The 24,982-nt window shown below is 39.0% G+C and overlaps 1 protein-coding gene across 1 annotated transcript in view; it reads right to left on the bottom strand.

The window, feature by feature from the left end:
• THADA (THADA armadillo repeat containing) overlaps positions 1-24,982 on the bottom strand; it is a 316,968-nt gene that overhangs the window by 183,335 nt on the left and 108,651 nt on the right. The window contains exons 27-28 of the mRNA XM_040993162.1: positions 5,344-5,433; positions 4,063-4,194 (exon numbers count right to left, since the gene is read on the bottom strand). Coding sequence (XP_040849096.1) covers positions 4,063-4,194; positions 5,344-5,433 — 222 coding nt within the window. The remainder of the gene's footprint in view (positions 1-4,062; positions 4,195-5,343; positions 5,434-24,982) is intronic.

The following is a 24,982-nucleotide window of genomic DNA, read 5'->3' on the forward strand; positions in this document are numbered from 1 at the left end:
AGATGCAAAAATGAGGATGACGGCACCTCTTCTCCAAGTAAAATAACCTATCATTTAGTAGACTGTTCATTTAAGGAGTCTATAAGGAAGATCTTACTACTATCAAATTGATAAAGACCATCTGTATGTGTGTGTGTGTGTGAGAGAGAGAGAGACAGAGAGAGGAAGAGAGAGAGAGAGAGAGAGAAGCAAAGGTATAAGTGGGAGTGGAGGGCTCTGATGGTATAAATAGATTCCCAAACTTCATCTTGCTTTTCAAAGTATAGCCTACGGCTTAGAAGCATTGGCATGGAAGACTGAAACAAACATTCTACTAAAGGACAGGTTATTTCACTCATCAAACCAAAAGACATTTTAGAGAATTAAGAAATTACATTTGTAGGGGCTGGCGCAATGGTTCAACTGGCTGATCATCTGCCTCCAGGTGTTAGCAACCCATATGGGTGCTGGATCCTCTCCTGGCTGTTCCACTTCCCATCCAGCTTCCTGTTTGTGGCCTGGAAAAGCAGTAGAGGATGACCCAAGCCTTGACACCCTTCATCCACGTGGCAGAACAGGAGTAAACTCCTGGCTCCTGGTTTAGGATTGGCTAAGCTCTGGCTGTTGCAGCCATTCAGGAAGCAAACCAGTGGATTAAAGATCTTTTTTTAGGTGTATAGATTTAATTTTTGATAATTTTTACATATTTGATTAGGATGCTAAGGGACAGGGCTAGGGGAAAATGGGTGAGAACATTGTTTTGACATTCTATTTTTTCCTTCCTGTAACTGGGGCGAGGGGAGAGATAAAGGGAGAGACCACATCCTGGATAGAAGATTTTTCTCTTTTGTCTCTCCTCTCTGTGAATCTGTCTTCCCATTCTAAATAAATCTTTTAAGAACTGACATTTTAAAATTAATTTTAGTGCAATACAAAAAAGTGAACTCAAAAATATTCTTAGAAGTACTTGGAATATTGACTTTAACAAAAATGGATGAACATGAAATGTATGTTATTTTCTGTAAGTAAATAGCAATATTATCATAAAAAGTTGACAGATTTCCTTACTATATAATAAACTGTCAAAAGACATAGTACAACAAATAACTAAGCTAATTAAAAGCTTAAGTTAAGTAGCAAAGGGATGAAAAAAAATCAATAAGAAAAATTTGGGGGCCCTATGTGGTAGCGTAATGGCTAAAGTCCTCAACTTGCATATGCCAGGATCAAATATGGGTACCGGTACATGTCCCAGCTGCTCTACTACCTATCCAGCTCCATGTTTGTAGCCGGAGAAAGCAATGGAGGATGGCCCAAGACCTTGGGAACCTGCATCCACATGGGAGACCTAGAACTAGCTCCTGGCTCCTGACTTCAGACTGGCTCAGTTCCAGCTGTTGTAGCCACTTGGGGACAGGATCAACGGATGTAAGATCTTTCTCGCCCTCTCTATAAATCTGACTTTTCTTTGCCGACATTCTTTTTTTTTTTAAAAGATTTATTTTTATTATTTTTTTTATTGGAAAGGCGGATATACAGAGAAGAGAGACAGAGAGGAAGATCTTCCGTCCGATGATTCACTCCCCAAGTGGGCACAATGGCCGATGCTATGCCAATCCGAAGCCAGGAGCCAGGAACTTCTTCCGGGTCCCCCACGCAGGTGCAGGGTCCCAAAGCTTTGGGCCGTCCTCGACTGCCTTCCCGGGCCACAGGCGGAGAGCTGGATGGGAAGCGGGGCTGCCAGGATAGAACCGGTGCCCATATGGGATTCCGGGCGTGCAAGGCAATGTCAAATTACCATATGTACTAAGGTGGGCTAATGTTTTGGGGAGAGTTTTAGTTAGTAATGTCCTGGAGCTCTGGCGATGTTAATGTAAGAATGAAAACAGACAAGAATGAGACATGTGAGCATATACACACACTCACAAATATGTAACTGAGCAAAATATTCAAACTCACTGGGGGAAAAAGAAATCTATATAAAAAAAATGATGAAACATGCCTGTCAAATCTGAAGAGTATTCAATAACGTGAAGAATAAAATACACTTGAAATAAGAATTAGGGCAAGGAAATGATCTCTACGTCAAGTTTGTAAAGTTCAAAGACAAAAGGCTGGAAGGATGCCAGCAATAGTTACTTCAGGAATGAGTTGCTTTAACTTTATTTTGCTTTTTTGCATTTCCATACTTTCAGATAATTTTTTATAACTGAAAAAAATTTTTTCTACTGTTATGCCCACAAGAATAACTGGTTCAACTAAATTTGGTTTTTTAAAAAAGTAAGAAACGAACAAACAAAAAGAAATCAGGCAGATTCTCAGTGCCAAGCCCATACACAATGAATCAAAATCAGTAAGATCCTTGGTGATATGTCTGCATTTTAGCGTTTAAGGAAACACTGTTATATAACACACATGGCCACTCAATAAATTCAAGTCTACTGACTCTAACTGAGGAATCAGTGGGGGTACTTCTGCTGTTGGTAATGCTCCATGAATTGTAATTTGGACAGAAAGTAACTTACAGACCACAGCATTTTTACTGAAAGCACATGATGATCACAAGCTTCTCATTCTGAAATTTTTACGTTATAATACGATGCACCAAATACACCGGTTTCAAAGCAAAATTTCAACCTTCTCTATTAGTGCAACCATTATATGTAATGGGTGTTTTAAAAATAATAATACAAGCATTATGATTATATGCAAGTTAATTAGATAAGAGGAAGGCTATTTTGATGTAGTGATTTCTGGTTACTAGAATGTAACAAATAATAGATTGATAAGTAGAAGGCTCCCACAAATTGAATGTTCTCCACCCAGATGACAAGGTTCTGCATCATGTCTTGTTTCCAACAGGCCCTGTGATTCTGTGCATGCGGCTTTCTCTCTTGCATCCACCTTCTGAAAACAAGATACCAGGTTTTTGGTTTTTTCCCCCAAGGTATCGCGAAGGAACACTTGGTAAGGTCTCTACAAGTGTACCATCCAGATTCCTAAAACGAATCACCAAATGCTTGGGTGATGGAGACTGGTGACTGCAAATCAGGAAACAAACACCAGTTTGAGTGAGTCACCTGTGATCCCAGATAACACAGCTGCAGCCAGGGCTTGGTGCAAACAAACGGCCACAGCAATCACAAACCAGAATCTCCTGCTTGATGGTTTCTCACATTAAAAAGCACAAGTCAGCTCTGTGAAACCAGGAAGTGGAAACCAGGATACCACATAAATAACAGAGTTCCTTGAGTTCAATGTTCTTATCCTTCTACTCCAAGTCCATTTAATTTTTCAGTAGACACGTGAAAATGCAGATGCTGTTTGTCAAGCAGTAAGCAGAAGGGTAAAAGTAAACTAATATGACAGGCTTTTGAAACATTTCAAAAGGAAATGTTAATACTTTTTGGAGGCCTTACTTTGATCGAAACTGAAAACAAAGGTGATCAGAAGATGGCTGATGCATCAAAAGAATGTATCAGAGCAAGTGGCAAAACAGCTGTAGAAGCAGAAAGGCCTGGCCCCACTTTGGTTCATGCATATTCTATCTTCCTGGCTCTATTTCAGGTAACTTAAACTTGCAAAAGATGAGGAGAAACTGTGCCACAGGGCACTGCCATCTAAATACTACACCAGGACCTCTTTGCAGGCTCCCCCGAGTGAAGAAACCAGACATCTTGACGGCCTCTAAAATTCCTGGACAGGGGATATACCCTGGCCCCAAGCCCGCCCCTTGCTGACCAGGCTCAACACAGGGGTAAAGCAAACACTCAGGCTATATTTTTCAAAGGGGGTATCTCCTATCAACACCACACGCCCATTAGTAGGCAGGGCTCCAAGGAAAACATGACTTAAGCAGGTTCTAATGAGCTCCTGTACCGTGATAGAAGCACCTTCTGCTGAAACACTGCAAAGCAGCTGGAAACAATGGCAGTGAGCCCCAGACCGCTCCACCCACAGGACCCCTCTCAAAGTTAAACGTAAAAATATCCACTGTGGTCATTTCTGAAATAAGAACAAGAGAAAGCATTCCCGCAAAGCTCCCATGTTTGCCCGACGTTTCCATGCAGCAGGCAACACTACCTCATAATGAAGGGAACAAAAGGCGCCAAGCTCAGGGCAGAAGAGGTGCCATCCATCGGGGACGGGTAGAGTCTCTCCAACACCAAAAGTAAGAGAAACATGCTTGGATGACGGTCTGGCTCTCCCGCATCACTGCAAATCAATTAATGTACAGAAGATTTAAAATTTAAGAATTGAGACACTATCTTCAAACACATTTTCTCATTCAGTAATTACATAAATGGAGACTCTAAAAAGGGCCAGTCTTTCTTTCTTCAGTTTTTTTTTTTCTCCTGCTAATTTTCCTAATGTGAACAATAAGGAAAAACAACTGCAATGCTGGAGACTGGCTTTTGTGCAGGATTCTGTTCTCAAAGCCCATGAATGCTTACGCAGACTTTGCAGTTTTAATTAGAATTGTTCATACAGCAGAGGGGTGGGATGCCTGCTTGAGTTTGAAATGAGAAACTTTCCAACTTCAAAATGTATTTAAAGAAAGCATCAACAGGCAGTCACTTACTACGGCCAGGAAAGTTTGTGTAAACAAACTACTAATTTAAGAAACAAGTATCATAAATTGAAGCTAAATGCACTGATGTCATTTTATTTTTCCATTACAGATAATAGTACACATGCATAACAACGGTAAATATCACTAGACGACTACAAACCTTACATTGTAAGATGTCTGTATGAACAATCCCACTACCAGCAAAAGAATGTGATTCAAAGGACAATGGTAAGACTGGGGGCCTTATGGTGGCTTTGCATTCTAGAATTTCATTTCCAAGGTCACTGCTCATTTTTGTTCAGGAGAACCAGTACCTTCTCTTATCGCAGGTGACAGGATTAGTCAGCTAATTGCTACAGTTTCACAATGGCAAACTATGACTTGGTAATGAAAAATGGCAGGTGTGTATTAAGCAAACTCAATATATAAGCACACAGAATTTAAAAAACAAGAGGAAGAAAAATAATTCTTAGAAAACATCATGTATTTTTAAGAAGCTAGTTCCTATAATACTGAAACCAGGATTAAATTTGATAAAAAAAAATCAATCTATAACAAAAACATTTTAAAAGACGACATAAAAATAGACTGCATAATTTTTCAGGTAAAAAAAATCTACCATGGAGAGACAGCCAAGGATGCAACTCTGAAAATGCATCATTAAAAAAAAAAACACTATATGTATTATAAGAAAGGAAGTGATTGAAATCTGTTACCTAAGAAGAAAAGTTACAATTAATAAAGTCACGTACATCTGTGATTTCAATCACTCCACCCCGTTCTTGTCTTACCTGTCCGCCATATTGGCCACAGTTTTCAACTGATTGAGAAGAAAAGGAAAGAGTTCTGGGAAACGAGAGAAAAACTGCGTCCCTGTCATTCTGCAGAGAAAAGGAAAAAAAAATACATGACTATTACATAGTTCTTCTACTCTGTTAATAAGGACTTTGTTACAAGGGGAGATAACCTACAGTGTATTAAAAATTTAACAACAGAATTCTTATATATAATTTTGATTAAGGAAGTATAATGAATGCATGGATGCTTATCTTGAAATTAATATTATGTATGTGGAAAGATATTTGATATTCAATTCTGTCAGGGAAGAAATATGTAATCTGTGAAAACATCAAGTTTGCACAGCTGATTTGGACTATGAGTAGAGTCAACATCTGATTGAGACCAATTCAACCTCAGAGCTACAGGCAGATCCACAAAAAGGTTTCTCAATCTCCACCCTTTACACCCTCCCCCAACGATGACAACTAAAACATCTCCAGACACTGCCAAATGTAGCCTGTGGTACAAAATAGCCTCTGACCAGGAACTCGTGGCCTGGAGTATAGGCATGAGAAGTACACACTTGACCCGTGAGGTTCTAGAGATCCAACTGCTATCAACACTGTAAGGATTACCTTTTTCATCTCCATAAAAACTACTTTTTTAAAAAAATTTATTTTTATTAGAAAAATATACAGAGGAGAGACAAACAAGAAGAAGATCTGACATCTGCTAATTCACTCCCCAAGCAGCCACAATGGCTGGAGTTGAACCAATCTGAAGCCAGGAGCCAGGAGCCTTTTCTAGGTCTCCCACACGAGTGCAGGGTTCCAAGGCTTTGGTCCATCCTCTACTGCTTTCCCAGGCCACAGCAGAGAGCTGGATGGGAAACAGGGCTACAAGGATTAGAACTGGTACCCATATGGAATTCCCGGCGCATTCAAAGTGAGGACTTCAGTCACTAGGCTACTGAGCCAGGCCCCCAAAACTACTCTTGAACTCTGCCAACATCCTAAAAATAGGTCCTCTGACCACACAGATGACCAGAAAGTTCAATCTGAACACAGCAGTGAGGAACTATTTTGTCAGCATAGCTATTTTAAGCATTACTCAGAAGAAGTAGCATAAATATTCCCTAACCTGCCTGGCTGAATAAGCTCTAGATGCATGCTCCTATTAGTAAAGGCAGAGAATATAATTATTTGTTAAAAAACAAAAACAAACAAACAAAAAAAACCTCAGATCCTATGAGTGCACAGCATCCCTTCATGTAATCCATATCCCTATGAAGACTCACAAAGTTTCCCATGTTTCCTGTGCCCCTTCCCAGCTAAATCCAGTCCCACCAAAGCAACCACAGACTTAATTTGTATCACCACAGTTTGGTTTTGTCTAGTCTAGAATTTCATAGAAATATAAGAATATATTACATAATTTTTTGGGTCTGGGTTTCTTCACTCAGCATAAAGTTTATGCGATTTATCCATGTTACTTGGCATATCAATGGGCTGTTTTTCTCTTGAGCATTGTTCCAATGTATGAATATTTAAGTTTGCTTATTCATTCTCCTGGCAGACATGGGCTCTTACCATTTTTGGCTGTCATGAACAAAGCTGTTATGAACATTCTTGTATAAAGATTTTTGTGGATATACTTGGTCACTCCTCTTGGATTAAAATCTGAGAATAAAGCTGTAATACATTTAACCCTTTCAGAAATGGACAAAATGGTTAAAACACCTTATACTGCCAATGACAAGTGAGAGTTCTGGTGATTCTATATCCTTGGCAAGTAATAAGCATTTCTCATGTCCTTTTTTTTTTTTAAGATTTATTTATTTATTGGAAAGGCAGATATACAGAGAGAAGGAGAGACAGAGGGAAAGATCTTCCGTCCGATAATTCACTCCCCAAGTGAGCGCAACGGCCGATGCTGTGCCGATCCGAAGCCAGGAGCCAGGAACTTCTTCTGGGTCTCCCACGCCGGTGCAGGGTCCCAAAGCTTTGGGCCGTCCTCCACTGCTTTTCCAGGCCACAGCAGGGAGCTGGATGGGAAGTGGAGCTGCCAGGATTAGAATCAGCGCCCAAATGGGATCCCGGCACGTTCAAGGCAAGGACTTTAGCTGCTAGGCCACGCCGCCAGGCCCTCTCATGTCCTTTTTATCACTGATAGGGTCTTTCGTGAAGTAACTAGTCAAGAGTTTTTTATTTTAAATAAGTTGCCTTTTTCCTTATGTTTGTGTGTATGTGGGTATAAATTTATATGTTTTGTATAGATATACAAATACTTACACATATATATATATCTCATAGCATACATATTTTCCAAAGTAATTTTTCAAGATTTTTATTTTATTTGAAAGTCAGAAAGCCAGAGAAAATATGACAAACTCTATTTCACTTTCTAAGTCCAAATAGCTAGGGCTGGGTCAGGACAAAACCAGGAACTGCAAATTCAATGTAGGTCTCGGGAACGGGCGGCAGGAACTCAGCTACTTGAGCCATAACCTGCAGCTTCTCAAGGTATGCATCAGCACAAAGCTGGAATTGGGACCTGGAGCTGGAACTCAAACTTGGACACTACAATGTGGGTTGGAAAAGTCCCAAGTATTATCTTAGCTATTGATACAGTTACCATGATTTCCATTTATTTACTTGGGGGTGGGAGAGGAATGTCTTTGGATGAGTAGAAGTCTTTTCATTTTCTATGAAGTTCTATAATTTATTAATTTTTTCTTTTACAGGTCTTTTTATGGCATAAGAAATTTCTGCTTACTTCAAAGTCACAAAGATATTCTATGTGTTCTGTAAATTCTGCTCTTCTTTTTCAAAGATTTATTTTTATTGGAAAGGCAGATTTTTACAGAGAGAGGGAGATACAGAGAGAAAGATCTTCCATTCACTGGTTCGCTCCCCAAGTGGCCACAACAGTTGGAACTGAGCTGATTCAAAACCACATGCCAGCAGTTTCTTCCAGGTCTCTCACGAGAGTGCAGGGTCCTGGGCTTTGGGCTGTCCTCCACTGCTTTCCCAGGCCACAAGTAGGGAGCTGGATGGGAAGTGGAGCAGCCAGGATACAACTGGTATCCATATCGGATCCTGGCGAGTGCCAGGAGAGGATTTAGTCAATGAGCCATTACGCCAGGCCCTAATTTTTGTGCTTATGTGAGGTCTATAATCCAGCTCAAATTAATATTCATAATAGTATGAAATAAAGGTCAAACTTTTTTTTCTGCATTGACATATACTCTAAAACTTCTTTTGGAAAGTCCATCTTTTATTTATTTGAAAAGCAGAGTGACAGAGAGAGCGGGAGAGACAAAGTGAGAGACAGAGAACTTCCATCCATCTGCTTGTTCCCTCCCCAGAGGCCACAATGCTGCTGAGGCTGAGGCCACGAGCCTGGAACTCCACCTGGGTCTCTCGGATGAGTCCAGGATTGAAGTACGAAGGCAATCCTATGCTGCTTTATACAGGCTCATTAGCAGGAACCTGGTTCTAATCCAGAACATCCAGGAGGGACTCAAACCAGTGCTCTGACTAGGGGTGTCAATGTTGCAGGTGATATTTTAACTGTGTGCCACAGCACCAGCAAAATCTATCATATTTTTGTTAGCTTTTTTAAGCTTTAATTATTCATTTGTTCAAAAGGCAGGGTTACAGAAAGAGAGGAAGAAAGAATCCTCCACCCACTTAGATCTTCCATTTGCTTGTTCACCCCTCAAATGCAATGGCCAGAGCTGAGCTGGTCTGAAGCCAAGAGCAGGCTGCTACTTTTGCTGTTTAAGGATCTCCTAGGAACATGTGTTCAGGGTCTCAAGCACTTGAGCCATCTTCTTCTTCTTTCCCAGAAGCATTAGTGGGAAGCTGTATTGGAAGTGAAACAGCCAGGATTCAAACCAGCACCTATATGGTATGCTGCTATACCACAGGGGCAGCCCTTATCTATCATATTTTAATAGAGATGCCGTAAGATGTGACTTAAATAGGAGATATATACCATGATCACTGATTAGAAGACTCAATCAATTTCCAGAAATGGCTTGAAATACAATGATATTTCAATTAAAATAATGTGCATGTGACCTCAGTAGATGTGAAAATGTATGCAGACAGACCAAAGGGCAAGAGCAAGAGCACCAAAGATAATCCTGAGGAAGATTAGAGGACTCAGTCAATGAACAGCTTGAATATGCTAAAATTTTAGTAATGAAGATACATTGGGACAAATAAGCCAGTAAACTACAACAGACAGCACGAGAACAAACCATATACCCATACGAAAATTCGATCTGTGTAAGAGTTGATCCTGTAGACTATGGAGAAAGGTGTTATGATAGCTCATTAAACAAACAAAACTGGATTCTAACACCTTGTAAATACACCACTAAATTCTACTGAATTCAAGACTTAAAAAACAGCACAAAGAAAAAACACAAAAATAACACACATAGTTTTTAACCCATTTTTAAAATTTAGGATCCTGTTTTGCCTATTCTGGCCTGATCCTGCTGGGTAAGATGCCTGCCCTTAGCTCCACACTAAAACCTGTGTTTGCCCTATCACAGTGCCTGCAGCAGGTCATACATGAAATTTCCTGTTCACTTTTCTCCTACCAGATTACACATGACACAAGGGCAGAGTCTATAACTTTCTCTGTCTCCTGAAGACACACAGGGTTCCAGGAGAAAGACTGGTTCCGAGCTCACCACCACACCACTTCTCTGTCCAGAGAACCCACTGAGGGCCTGGAACAAAGCAAGCAGACATCAGAAAACCACTGAATGAAAATGCCTACCTGGCAGCATTCGGTTTTACTTGAAAAGTTTCGTTAAAATCATCTTAGCAAAACTTGCATGTTGAGGAACAACAAGATAATAAAGAATACTGCAAAGAAAAACTCAAAAATCACTCAAAAAATTGATCACACAGCTGTCACAGGTGCCTCTCACCAACCCATCACACTTCACTTGTGCTAAGCTATATGTAGATTTGGGCACTACTATGCAGTTTCCCTTTGTCTATACATTCCACATTTAACATTGATAATAATATACGGGTTCTAGCCATTTTTGAAGTCTTTGAACCTAGACAGGAAAAAAAAATCCTAGAAAAAACCTTTATTTGAGTCAAACTTCATTTTGTCTTAGGAATTCTGTCTTTGGGAAAAGCTAAGGACGTAAGTGTGTGTTTTGGAGCTTAAAAAAAAAGAATCCTGATGAAAACAATTAGGCAATTTAAAAAAAAGCACTTGGTGAAACATGATAAAGAAGAAAGAAAGTATTTGCATTCCTCAGTTCCTACAACACATCCTGTATCATTCTTTTTTCAGGAATAGGGATCAACTCATTATTGTACAAAGACTTTAAAGAAAAAAGCTAGCAAAGGCAGGCAAAAACATGCAGGAGTACAGAACTGTACAGTAAACAGCGGCAAAGACATAGGTTGTGTCCAACCTTTTAAAAACAGGACTTATTCACAGGCAATGAGCAAACACCATAAATCTGGCTGTTAGATGGAAATGAATGTTAAAAGCAAAAGCTTGGAGGTTTAGCTGGTATTTCATATGGGAGTCCAAAAAACTATTAAAATCGAGCTACTCCCTACAATCTGGCCTATAAAATCTCCCTGGAGGAGAGAATGCAGTTAAGGATCTGCCTCCTTGCCACAGAGACTGTTGATAAAACAGCAAGCTCATCCTAAGAAAAATAATACCCCTCAAATGGAAACAAAACTACAAAGAAGATAAAGCTTCTTCGTGTTTCAAAGGATATGATCAAATGCAAACTAATAAAATAGAAACAACTAATAAAAAAGAAATCTAGACCTGGAGTCCCATCACAAGGGCCATCTCTGACTTTGTTTTTGGAACCTTCTTCCCACCTGTAACTGGACTCACATCTCCCTAACACAGTCATGAACCAACATTTGAGAGATTACAAGGAGAAGCTGTCAGGGGTTCTAGGAAGTTGAAGAAGGAAAGACACTGTTGAGGTCTCCTTCAAGTTCCCCATTTTCCTTCTCATTCTCTGCAGATGCTTAGTAGAGTCTTGGATTTGCTGAATGCTTTTCTAATCCTTCCCTCTCAAGACAGAATTACAATCACTAAACTGGCTATCCCTTTACAGTATCCAGGGAAGGAAGTGAAAGGTCTTGGTTCTTAAAAATGTCCATCCACTCTCCTTGGGAAGGGTGGGACTGGAAATACCATTTCCACTCATTTCACAGCCAGTTAGTGAGTCATCATGTATTGCTTGAACTCATGTGTGCAAGGTTCTTTTCTGGAAGCTCACATGAATTCTCTTTCATCAAGAGTAATTTCTCAGAAAATTTCTGATGTTGTTGTAGCCCATCCTCTCTAAAATCTTTTATCCAGAAATAATTTTTTCTTAAAAGTTTGCCACAGACTTTTTCTAAAGATGACCAGCAACTCTTTTTTTCCCTCAGATGTAGGTACCTCCTTTCTTTCAAGAGGTGGGACTCCTCTCATCTCCCTGACTCTACAAGACCGTTTAACTTGCTTTTATAACAGAAGGTAGAAGTATGCTGTGCTACTTCTGACTTAGATTTTAAGCAGCCTTAATTTCTCAGGCTGAAGAGAACTCAGTCATTTAATCTCCTAAATTGAAAATCACATAATGTGAAGATGAAACCATCTTAGCCACTTCAGTTCCAGGAGAGCTGACTGCAGTCACGTGAGCAATCCCAGATGACAGCGGATGGGGAAGAACCACTACCTAGCTGATTCCAGCCAAGTCATAGGATTGCAAGAAATAATAAATTATTAGTATCTTAAGGCACTACATTTAGAAGTGGCTTGCCATGCACCAATAGGTAACAGAAACATGGCTATACCACCAAAGACATTTAGACTGTGGAAAAGGGGTGCTGATAACAAGCAAAATATGATTGACCTTAGCTACCCTATTGATTCTCTTACAGTTTGAGGCCTAATCTGAAATTAGTAACAAAATGGGATCAACATCAATGCGTCAGCTCAGTTCTTCTGGCTCTTGAAAGAATCCCATCTTGACCCCTTTCAGCCTCCTGTAGCTACAGCATTTTCTGGTAAATTTGATCCTTTATTTTCCTATCATAGTCTCTCAAACTTCCTCCTACCTGCCTCTCACAAGTGATGATATTAGTATCCAGTCAGCAAAACCAAAGCAATTGCTCTACCCCAAGCCACCCCAATCCTTAATGTAATCACATACACAAAGACCACTGCTCCTCTCCTTACGAGGTAATGTTTGCAGGTTCCAATTCTAAGGATACCTTCAGAGGCCCATTATTCTGTTTCAGTTGTTAAGACATTTGAGTTGGGCCTGGCGGCGTGGCCCAGCGGAAAAAGTCCTCGCCTTGAACGTGCTGGGATCCCATTTGGGCGCCGGTTCTAGTCCCGGCAGCTCCACTTCCCATCCAGCTCCCTGCTTGTGGCCTGCGAAAAGCAGTTGAGGACAGCCCAAAGCCTTGGGACCCTGCACCGGCGTGGGAGACCCAGAAGAAGTTCTTGGCTTCTGGCTTCGGATCGGCGCAGCATCGGCCACTGCGGCTCACTTGGGGAGTGAATCATCGGACGGAAGATCTTTCCCCCTGTCTCTCTTCCTCTCTGTATATCTGACTTTGTAATAAAAAATAAATAAGTCTGAAAAAAAAAAAAGACACTTGAGTTAAGGAAGTAAAGAATGAACGTAACTGACATAGACCAAAGTAGTTGTTTTCTGAATCTTTAAGTCAATGGATCACTATTTCTCTTTAAAATATAATCCCAATATTTAAAACTTAAAAACAAAATAGGATTCTATGAAGGTGTCTGAGTGAGAAGCACCAGGAATGTGTCTCTTTACTGAGACAATAACACCTCTGGCAGACTATGTCTAACGTAACTTATTTTGGAACTAAGAAGTCTACCTAAAGGTTTGGAAGGTGGTTATCTGCATTTGTTTCAGTCCCTTCGAAGTTACAGCACTGAGTTCCAAGGCAGGCAAACGCGTTCTTGCCCCAAGGAGCAGTTTGCACAAAGCCTGTGGGACAACAGAGACCTTACCATTGCTCTTTAGCTTTGAGAGTGATAACCACACAGGAAGGCAGTGAATGTTGGAAAGGCCCCTACAACAAAGGTCCCCTTCCCTCTTTCTGAAGCAACTTCTATAGAGCAGATACCAAGCAAATATGTAGACAGCTATCAGACCAGTATTATTGAAAGGTCCATTTTTTAATGTTCTACATGGTTTAAAAGACTACAACATTTCTCAAATACTATTGTTGGGTTAAAAGCTAAGTGTTACTGGAACAGGAGCCATGGCATAGTAGACTAAGCTTCAGCCTGTGGCACCAGCATTCCATATGGATACAGGTTTACATGCTGGCTGCTCCAGCTTCCTGGTTATGGCCTTGGGTCATTCTCTGTGGGAAACCTAGAGGAAGCTTCTGGCTCCTGGCTTCTGGCTTGAGATGGGCCCACATCTGACCATTGTGGCTATTTGGGTAATGAACCAGCAAATGGAAGAGCTCTCACTCTGTCTCTCCTTTTCTCTGTAATTTCAACTTTTAAATACAAATTAAAATGGATATTTTTTAAAAGGAAGCTAAGTATTACTGTAGCTTTAATTTGTAACATCACATTTCATTTTGCATATAATTTAATATTAATAAAAATTTTACTATTACTTTATGCTTTGGGACACGCACTTGACAAATATTCAAATATATGACATCGGTAAGTGAAAGGAGAAGTGAAGACAAACTTGCATAGGAGCAGAGTTTTTGTGTATGCTACTGAAATTAAGGTGGTAGAAATTGAAATTAGAATGTAATCCCCAGGTAAACCATTAAGAATACATACACACACCAAGACAAGGGAATTAAAAGCATTTCATGATAAAAAAGAAAATCAACTAAACACAAGACACAATGCAGTAAACAATGGATAAAATACCTGTACATCTTAGCTAGCAGGCATTCTGACAGAGGAAAGGCGGTATCTCATGATAGCTTTCATTTGCATTTCCCTATGGTTAATGTTGCCGAGTACTTTTTCCCACATATTTGCTAGCCATTGTAGCGTTTTTTTTAAAAACTATTAAGCTCCCTTGCCTACTTCTTAACTGAACTGGTTGTTTTTATGTTGATGACTTTTTTGAGCTGCTGTCATGTTCTAATATTAACCCTTTTCCCCATTCTGTTTCCTGCCTCTTACTTTACTGACTGTTTCCTTTGACGTGCAGAAGCTTCTGAGTTTAATATAATCCTATCTGATTCGAGAGTAGTAAATTCTGACCAGGATGTAGAGAAAGGGGAACTCTTTTACACTACTGGTGGCAAAGTAAATTAATGTATACTATACAACACAGAATGCAGAGTTCTTTTTATTTTTAAGATGTATTCATTTTTAGTGAAAAGGCAGATTTATAGAAGAGACAAAGAGGAAGATCTTTCATACGCTGGTTCACTCCCCAAATGGTCACATCAACCAGAGATGAGCAGATCCAAAGCCAGCAGCCAGGAGCTACTTCTGCATCTCCCACGCATGTGCAGGGTTCCAAGGCTTTGGGTCATGCTCCAATGCTTTTGCAGATCATAAGTAGGGAAATGGATGAGAAGTGGAGCAGCCAAAACACAAAGAAGTACCCATTTGGGATCCAGGTGCTTTGCAAGGGGAGCATTAGCCAATTGAACCATTGTACTAGGCCCAGTATGGAGACTTCTTTAAAAAAACTAAAAATAGGTTGGCCGTATGATCCAGCAACCCCAGTACTGGGTATACATCCATAACACATGAACATATTGTACTAAAGAGATACCTGAATCACCTGTTTATAGCAGCACTGTTCACAACAGTCAAAACATGAAATCAGCCAAGTTCCCCATCATCAGATGAATAAAGAAAATGTTATACTCAAGAAAACATTACTCACCTATTTAAAAAAGTGAAATTTTATCATTTTCACCAAAATGACTACAACTGAATGACACCAGGTTAAATGAAATAAGCTGGACATGAACTAATAACTGTCAATTTCTTCATTACACAGGAACATCAAACTTAAAAAAAAAAACTACGAACAAAAACAAACAAAAGGGCCTATGCATATCAGTTTTCCAACAAACTGTTAAGAATTAGATTGGGGCCAGCATTGTGGGGTAGTGGATAAAGCTGCCTCCTATGATGCCAGCATCCCATGTGTGCATCAACTCTGTGGATCCACTTGTGATCCAACACTCTTCTAATGTACTGGGGAAAGTAGTGGGAAGATGGGCCAAGTCCTTAGGCCCCTGCCACACATGGGAGATCCTGGAGAAGCTCAAAGCCCCTTGTTCCTGGCTTTAGCCTGGCCCACAATCTTTGTTGTTAGGGACATTTCAGAGTGAACCAGTGGATGGAAGATCTCTCTATGACATTGCCTTTCAAATAAAGAAAACAATTCACAAAAAAGTGATAAAAACAAAAATAAATGTAAAAGAATTACTATATATGGGAAAGAGAATCTTTTCATTTGATGATTACTTATACTCCTTGCTGATAATCCTACTTAGCTACAGTCTTTTTACTTTGTGTTATTGAAATCTGCACTTACTGGTGCATCATGGCTTTGATTAAATTAAATTAAAAATGTTACCTCCAAAACAAAAGCAAGCTATAAATCATATATAAACCAAACTGCCAAATGATGCAAGTGAAACCCCACTTATCAGTAATAATTTCAAATGTAAATGGATTAAATTCTCTAATCAAAAGATGACAGGGAAGGACATTTGGGTAGCAGTTTGGAGACTAATTTAGATGTCCATATTCTATTCAAAGTGGCAGGTAAATCTTGGCTCTTCCACATCTGTTCCAGCTTCCTATTGATGCATACCGTGTTTAGCAGCATGTGATGGCTCAAGCACTTGGACCCTTGTCATCCACATGGGAGACCCTGACTGTTCTAGACTCCTGGTTTCCAATCATGCCTGGCCCTTGTTTTTACAGGCATATGGGGAGGGAATTAATGTGTGGAAGATCCTCTGGACTCTTTGCTCTTCAAATAAAAGGAAAAATTTTTTTTTAGTTTAAAAATATAAAATGGATTTCAGAATGGATTAAAAACAGAATTAATTACATCTTAGCTACAATAAATTTATTTTAAACCTACAGAGACAGACAGGTTGAAACTGAATATACACAATGATATTCCACAAAAATGAAACTATAAGAGGGCAGGTTTACAATAACAAGCCAGTTACAAAAAGATAAACACCACATGACTTCACTTATAAAGGGCATTCAAACTCTTAGAGAAAATGGAAGAGCGGTAACTAGGGGTCGGGTGTAGAGTTTCATTTTACAGGATGAAGAGTTCTTGAGATGTTTGTGATGGCTATAGAACATGAAAGTATTTAGTTAATGCCATTGAACTAGACACTTAAAAATGGCTGAGATAATAAATTTAAGGTTATGTGTAATTTTCACAATAAAAATGTGGTAAGAAGCTTACACAAACAAACCAGAGCTGTTCTGTGTGAAGCAGTAGGAGTGATTGTCAGCTTGTCCTCCCTTGGATCCTGAGCACGCTCGGCCTCTGCAATATCATCATTAGCTCCAGGGGCAGTTAAGGGTTTGAAAGTTTGGGCCAACAAAGCCAAACTCAGAACAGCTACCCATACTCCTTCCCACTTCACTCCCTAGTCCTTGTCTGAGTACACACACATTTACAAAAATTGTGTTTACTGGGAAAAATGAAACACCCAACCTGAATAAGAACAAATACATAATTTTCCTGGTTTGATTTGCATGGATATTCGAGGTTTTGGGGGGATAAGGGTTAAATAAGGGGATTCTAGTATGCTAGTAAGAGTCTCTTAAATCTGAATACAGGAAAGACAGGAGACTTAATGGACCAAATGGAATTATCTGTGGTCCAGTGATCTCAGACAATGCTTTGTAAGAGCAGATGGGTAGATTTGGTTAAAGATTAGTTGAGCTGGCAGTTGGCTTGCTCATCTATGTCTGCCCTTGAAATGCAGTAACTTTGGCCTGGCTCAGTATGTGGAAGTGGCAGCTCAGGTGGGAACCCCTATTCTAATCAATGTGATTGACAGTGCTGCAGAGGTTGCTATGTGACCCAGCCATGGGACATGAACCCTGAAAACTGGTCTGTCTGGGTCACAGTGTATCCTCTGGGGGTAGCTGCATTATCCATGTAATAGAAACCCTGAAACATCCAGTGATTAGACTGGGGAAACAAAAAGAGTTATAGTCTAGGCTTGCAATTGCCCCAAACCTGCATTTTTTTTTAAAGATTTATTTATTTTTTATTGGAAAGTGAGATATACTGATAGGGGGAGAAAACAGAGAAGATCTTCCATCCGATGATTTGCTCCCCAAGTAGCCAGAACAACTAGAGCTCAGCTGATCTGAAGCCAGGAGCCAAGAGCTTCTTCTGAGTCTCCCATGTGGAGGCAGAGTCCCAAGGCTTTGGGCCATCCTCAACTGCTTTCCCAGGCCACAAGCAGGGAGCTGGAATGAAAGTGGGGCTGCCAGAATACAAACTGAGGCCCATATGGTATCCCGGCACACACAAGACTAGTACTTTAGCCACTAGGCTGCTGCGCTGGGCCCCCAATCTGTATTTTAACTGTTGGAGACTCAATTTTGTTGGGCATTGATTTCTTCATCTATCAAGTGAAGTGATTAGAGTAGTAGTTCTTTAGAAGTTCTAATAAATTCCTTGATTTCTGGGACTCTTGCTAGCAATTTCTCTTGATATAAATAAACTGAGCAATTAATACTAGGCTACCTACATGGGTCAGGACGGAATCTTGAAGTAATTAACTGAAGAGAATGTTAGAGCAATAGAAACCGAAACACTGATCTTGAAATATTGAACCTTATAGTAAATTTATTAATTTTTTACTAATGAAAAAATTGGCTAAGTGATTTTTGATAGTATATCAGAGAGTCTGATGAATTTTTGTTTTGAACTGTTTGCTTATTTTGACTGAGGTTTTAATATTTCTATGAAGGAACTCAGAGTTGCCAAATAACAGTTTCTTCAATTTTGTACATATCTCTGGAGTCAGTAAGGGATAGGACCCCTGTGGTGGAAAACAATACAACCCATGCATAAGTGGGGCAGGATTTGTGGACAATGAATTCTGTAAAAGCAGTAAGAATTAAACAGTTATTAGACACCTTTCTAAGTACTGGGGTTAAGGCAGAGGCAAGACAATTTTAAGACTTGAGGAGCCAATATCCAAATTAAAGGAGATTCTAAACATGTTTAAATTAAAAACAGTAATTAAATTAAGAGAAAGAATTAATGATGTGGTGAGTAGTTGGCACTGGGAAATGGATTAACATCTTTAACCAACATACTAGAATCCCCAAAAACCTCCAATATCCATGCAAATCAAACCAAGAAAATATATATTTGTTCTTACTCAGGTTGGGTGTTTCACTTTCCCCAGTGAACACAATTTTTCTAAATGTGTGTATACTCAGACAAGGACTTACAGGAAAAATAAAACAAGAAAATTAAGCAGGTCATGAGGCAAATGCTACACTTCCAATTAATACACAATTGTTTTCCATCACTAGTTACAATGTAATGTTTGGTTTATGTTTATTTGCCAAATTCACAACTAAAAAACAACTCTGAATTAAAAGTATGGCTTCTCTGTGGCACAGAAATATGGAAAAGAGTGCCCATTTAGTGGCTGTTCATCTGAAACTGAATGAGTGAGTCTTCTATCCAAATTGCCTGGAAATATTCACACACACACACACACACACACACACACAAAGGGAGTGGTAGTAGTAATTTTCAACAGATTGGCCGGATCTCCAAAGAGGAAAAGTCAGAGTTTGGCAGAGTTGTTATGAAACATTTTGGACATCTTAGCCATTTGTTTTTTGGAAAGCCAGAAAACTAATCAGGGAAGAAGCATAACTCATTATTATTATCATTCAAAATCTTAACCCCTGGCTCCTGGGGTTGGCGGCAGGAAGTATGTTGGTTTCTGTACAAATGCAAATGAAATTTATTAAATTAAATATTGCAAGATCAGGGTCCTGTCTTTGCTGTACTCATGAAGGCTCATTAATTCATAGGCTGCCACTTCTTCTCCCACACTGGAAAGCCATCTGCTTGGCCACAAGAGCAGCCCATACCTTGAGATCACAGGGATGCAGACTCCTGATACGGCTGGGAGACATTCCCTTCCACCCATGCTTCCCTTTAACGGACAGAATATAATCATACAAAAGCGGTGGCTGTGTGTGCTACTTCAACTAAATCTCCCTTAACACCTACCAGGGGAAACGGAACGAACATGCACACCCCATGCTTTTTTATTTATCTATTTATTTTTAAATAAATGAAGGAACAAATCTGTTTTATTTCCTTTCCATCTCTTTAGATATATTCTACGAATTACAATGAGTATCTATTCATTTAAAACAAGCAGGACATATACAAGTGAGTAGGATTAAAAGAAACCATAGCTTATCTATGCTTTTTCTATAAACATAAAAACACTAGCGAGGGAGGAAATATTATTATGTTCTTAAAACTGTATATACAAAAAAAAGCTGTAGAATCAAAATACATGAATTTGTTTTATATAAATAAAAACTTAAAATACACATAATTAGACTTACATGTGCATATATATAATTTATATATAAATTTACAGGTTTCATTAATATATAAATCATACATAATCTATGTGGTTGTTTAAGAGGAACAGAAAAACCGGTATGCTGAGCTGTATTGTTCAGAACTTGCTTTTAAATAATATTTGGGTATATATTTATTTATACCCTGAAAGGAGAAGGGGGAAAGAATGCAGTTTTCCTTGTCTTAAACTTGACAGAAAACTTTTTTTTTAAAGACCTATTTATTTTTATTGGAAAGTCAGATATACAAAGAAGAGGAGAGACAAAAAGAGGAAGATCTTCTGTTCGATGATTCACTCCCCAAGTGGCCACAATGGCTGAAACTGAACCATATAGACGCCAGTTCTAATCCCAACAGCCCAACTTCCCATCCAGCTCCCTGCTTGTGGCCTGGGAAAACAATCCAGGATGGCTCAAGGCCTTGGGACCCTGCACCCACGTAGGAGACCCAGAAGAAGTTCCTGGCTCCTGGTTTCAGAGTGGCTCAGCTTTGGCTGCTGTGGCCATTTGAGAAGTTAATCAGCGGATGGAAGATCTTTCTCTCTGTCTATCTGACTTTCCAATAAAAATAAATAACACTAAAAAAAATAAAATAAAATCATAATTTCTTTTTTCTAATTTTTATTGGAAAGACAGATTTATAGATCTTCCCATATGGTTGCAATGGCCAGAGTTGAGCCCTTCCTCTGGGTTTCCCGTATGGGTGCAGGGTCGCAAGGCCTTGGGCCATCCTCTACCGCTTTTCTAAGCCATAAGAAGGAGCTGGGTTGGAAGCAGAACACAAACTGGCACCCAAATGAGATGCCAGTGCTGCAATTGTGCCAGCCCCATTTTAATGATTTCTATCCCCCACTATTTTTTCTTGTCTGAACTCTTAAAAGCTGATGTATGAGTGCCTGGAGGAAATAATCTAGTTTTACTATATTTTCTCTCTTTGTTTTTTTTTCTTGCTCTCTCTCTTATCTCTCTTAACAAGAACCAGGGTTCTTTTATTGTGTCTTTCATTAGCAGGTTGAAAATTTTTCTTGGGCTATCAATCTTTAATTTCCTTGACTTCATTCTTATTCTAACATTGTTCTATTTAAAAACACAACCCTGTTCTGATCTGACGTAGCCAATTTTACCTCATACATTTGAAAATGTTGACTTAGAAATCTGCACCTTTTCTACTCTTGATTATAAATTTTAGGTGGCAGATTTCTTTTTTTTTTGGTATGACTACAGTAATTTGTCAATCAGACACAAACACACACCAACACAAAATAGTAATGCTACTGGTTAAAAACAGAACCTTATCAAGTAGCTTATGTGTGTCAAACAAGGTATGGAAAGCAAGTCTACAAAAAAAGAATCCAAATAATGGCCACCCTGAGTGAGCAGCCCAGCAGCAAGGGATTTATTTGAGGGATAGGTTCTGCCTTGTCCTCATATACAAGCTTTCCACTAGGAGAATCCATTGACCTCCAATTCTAAACATAAAATTAGGGGATTTTTTCTCTTTTTTCCAATTCAGTGGATTTTATGCTCTAAAGAAACAGAGACACAATAGTAACTATGGAGGCAGGATATCCTTCCAGCTAACCAACTTTCACATACTGTTCCTTATGGTCAAAATGTTGACCACACTGTGGTAACTCTTTTTGACTTTATGACCTTATTACTGAGACCATCAATTATATTCACTGTTATTTGAGCAGAGGAACTGCTTGAATGCCAAAAGACTACTCTACAGTGCTATTTAACCTTTCCCAACAGAGACTCATTGAAACTGGGAGTTTGGTAAAATGTTTTACCTAACCTTGCAAAGATACTTCCCAGTAAATATTTGAAGTATATAAATACCTCCAAGTAGTCTTAAAAAATGTGTAAAACTCACAAATGCTAAGCCAAATATCCACCTTAATTATATAATCATATTTAAAGTAAAATAATGCCATGAGTTCAGACAAAGGTAACAATATGCCACATAAAGCAAGGCAGTTCAGATGCTATTTATCTGTCTACAGTATGCCTATTTCTAGTAGCAATTTCATAAGATTTTATTTAGAAAACTGAAGACTGCCTCTGCACGGAATAAAATCCCAAATCATACTCCATAGGTTCTTTATTCTGTGGTGGGGCAGACATGAACAAACGATGAAGAGAATGAGCAAAGATTTGCAATCAGCTGGACGAGAGGAGCAGCAGTTACTGGTGGCACAACCTCAGTGTACTTTCCCATTTTGTTTTCTATGAAGTGGGATTAGCAGTGCCCACACTTGGAGAGTCATTGTGAGAAGTGAAATGACATAGCTACAAATCGAACACTGACCTTCTCAACAAATCACACGCAAAGATACACATGTACAGTTCTTTGTCCCTGGTTCCAGCCAACCTGGGCCCTTTCTTCCCCTTTCAAGAAGAAAGCACTTGAAAGAGAAATGAAGGAATAGAGAGGAGATCAGTATAAATCACTGTTAAGGAGAATACACTCTACGATTCGATTCCAAGATCCCAAGGATCAGAGAACAAAACTCACTTTCATTCTTAGGCTACACGTGTGTCCAGGCAAAAGGGCAGGAAGAAAACACACACATGATGTGTGTCTGGTGCTTAAAGGAGAAGAAAATGTTGTTATACACTGTACAAGACTGCTCCAGTATTCTTCCACTTCCACTTGACAAGAAAACAATATTTGCTTTTGATGTGCCTGCTCCACTAGTAACAACAGCAGACATTTCCACAGCTGAACATAAATATACAAAGAGGTGCAGATGCTTCAACAGTAAACATATTCTTCCTGGAAGAAGGAAATCTATTTGGCACAATTATTTGGGATTTTAATGGAGTGTCTAGTGCTGGAGTCTATACTGAAATAATTTAAAGTTAGGCTAACATTTACGTCCCTCCTCCCCCCCAAAAAATCTTCAAATTTGCCAGAAAATATGCCATATACACAAATGACTGATATAAAGACTAAACAAAAACTAATTGATAGACTAGTCAATGATAGCTTTCATATGTAAATTTTGGAATTCTACTTAACTTTTAACACTATTAAGCTGGTGTTTCATAGGTCAGAGGATTTTATGACTATACAACAAAAATGCTGTTTCTAAAGCATTAAAACGGAAATACCCATAAATATTTTCTAACACATTTTTTCCTTTTCTCCAATTCAAATTATTATTGCTTCATTTTTTTCCTTCCTAAAGTTAAACTTTGTTCTTTTTATTCACTTCTGCTTCCTTTCTTTGCCCCTTCCCAAGGAGAAGCCTATTATAAAATCTATTCCATTCTTTCTGGAATTTACAAAGCACCAAACTACTTTAATCTGCAAGTACATTAAAGCAGAGAACAGAAAATAAAAGGTGGTGATAGGAAATAAATATCCTTACATACACTAAAAGCCACACTGCCCCCTCAACCTTCCTCCCAACAAAAGCCCAGAAGCAGAGTGACCAAGACTTATTTATAGAAAGGACAAAGGGTAGTAGAGGATAAAAATGAAAATACAACCGAAGAAGCCTCTTCGTTTCCTCTGGCCTAATTTAAATAGGGTTATTCAAGTGCAAGAATTGGTAATGGATGATGTTGCCAAGATAAGGATGAATCAAAGAGTCATCATTAAATCAACGTTTTATTCTAAGAACAGACTATCATATGTTTTGACCTAAAAGACATGACTCATAGAGAGTCCAGGATTTCTTTTCCTTTCTTCCCTGAAATGTGAGCAAAACAAACAAACAAACAAAAAAAAGGTGGAGAGTCACATAACATGAGCCCCATACCAATTGAATGGTGGTTTCAATTCTGCTAGTCATCAGATACGGGACTTGGGTAAATCACCTAACTTCAGAATCTCGGTATCCTCATTTATTAAATGGGGGATGATTATACTAATCTAACTACTCCACATGGATACTATTGTGATCAAATGAGACAAGTGACCAAGTCCTCCTAAATCTACCTCCTATCTTTCAATTCTATTTATGTCTTCCAGTCCCCATTGCCACTCTCCTAATTCCAATTGCAATGTTCACCCTAGCCTAGATCACAAAATGTAGCATACATCTGTACTCATTCATGAAAAAAAGTTGAAAAACCAGGGCAATGTAATATATTTTGCTTAAAACTAAGGAGTCATTTAAATGTTTATTTTTTTTACATTTATTTGAGTGTATAGCTTTTATTTTATGAAATTATTTTGATAACATGTTTTAAATATCCTTATTTAATAGAATAAAAAGGTTTCAACTCCATTATGCTAAGATCTTCAATTTTTTTTTTTTTTTTTTTGCTGATTCACAAAATCTGAAAGTCTGGGTAACACATATCTACATTATTCTAATAAATAAAACTTCAAATGAACAAAACAATCTCCTGGTTTCCAATTTTTACTTCCAATTAGCTATGATATGTTCTCTACATATCAGCCAAAGGATCATACTAAAACAAACTTAATCCTGCACACTAAAGATTACAATCCTTCCTTTGCCTCCATGTCCTCTGCTCGGCTGACAGAGTGCCCAGTTCACCTCGCACTGCCCGCCAGGCATTCTGCACATTTTTACCCGGGGGCTTTTGCATCAGGAGTAGTCCTTCCCACCACTCCTCTTTCCCAGCTAAATATTGCACAGCCTTCCTTTCAGCCATAATCTTCCTGCTTTAGAACACTTTCCTTCCTGCTCACAAGCCCAAATTATAGCCATTTCTCAGGTGTTCTTAAAGCAACCCTTCCACCCCTCATCATAGACTTGCACTTGTATATTTGATTGGCATTTACCGGTATCTGCTTATATCAGGCACTGCTCTAGGTGCCTGAGAAACAACAAGCAATTTGGCAAAGACCTATCCCCATAGAACTAGCAATCTAGTAAACAAAAACAGACTAGAAATTAAAACAGTAACAAAGAAACAAAAGACCTAGTGACTGCTTATCATGGTAATCTACTGAACTTAGCACAACCTTTAGGTTCTAGCTAGAGCTCAAAGAACATTTGTTGTATTGTG

This window comes from Ochotona curzoniae, unplaced genomic scaffold (assembly GCF_017591425.1).
Source record: "Ochotona curzoniae isolate NIBS_2020 unplaced genomic scaffold, NIBS_Ocur_1.0 contig_883, whole genome shotgun sequence".
Classification (NCBI taxonomy): domain Eukaryota; kingdom Metazoa; phylum Chordata; class Mammalia; order Lagomorpha; family Ochotonidae; genus Ochotona; species Ochotona curzoniae.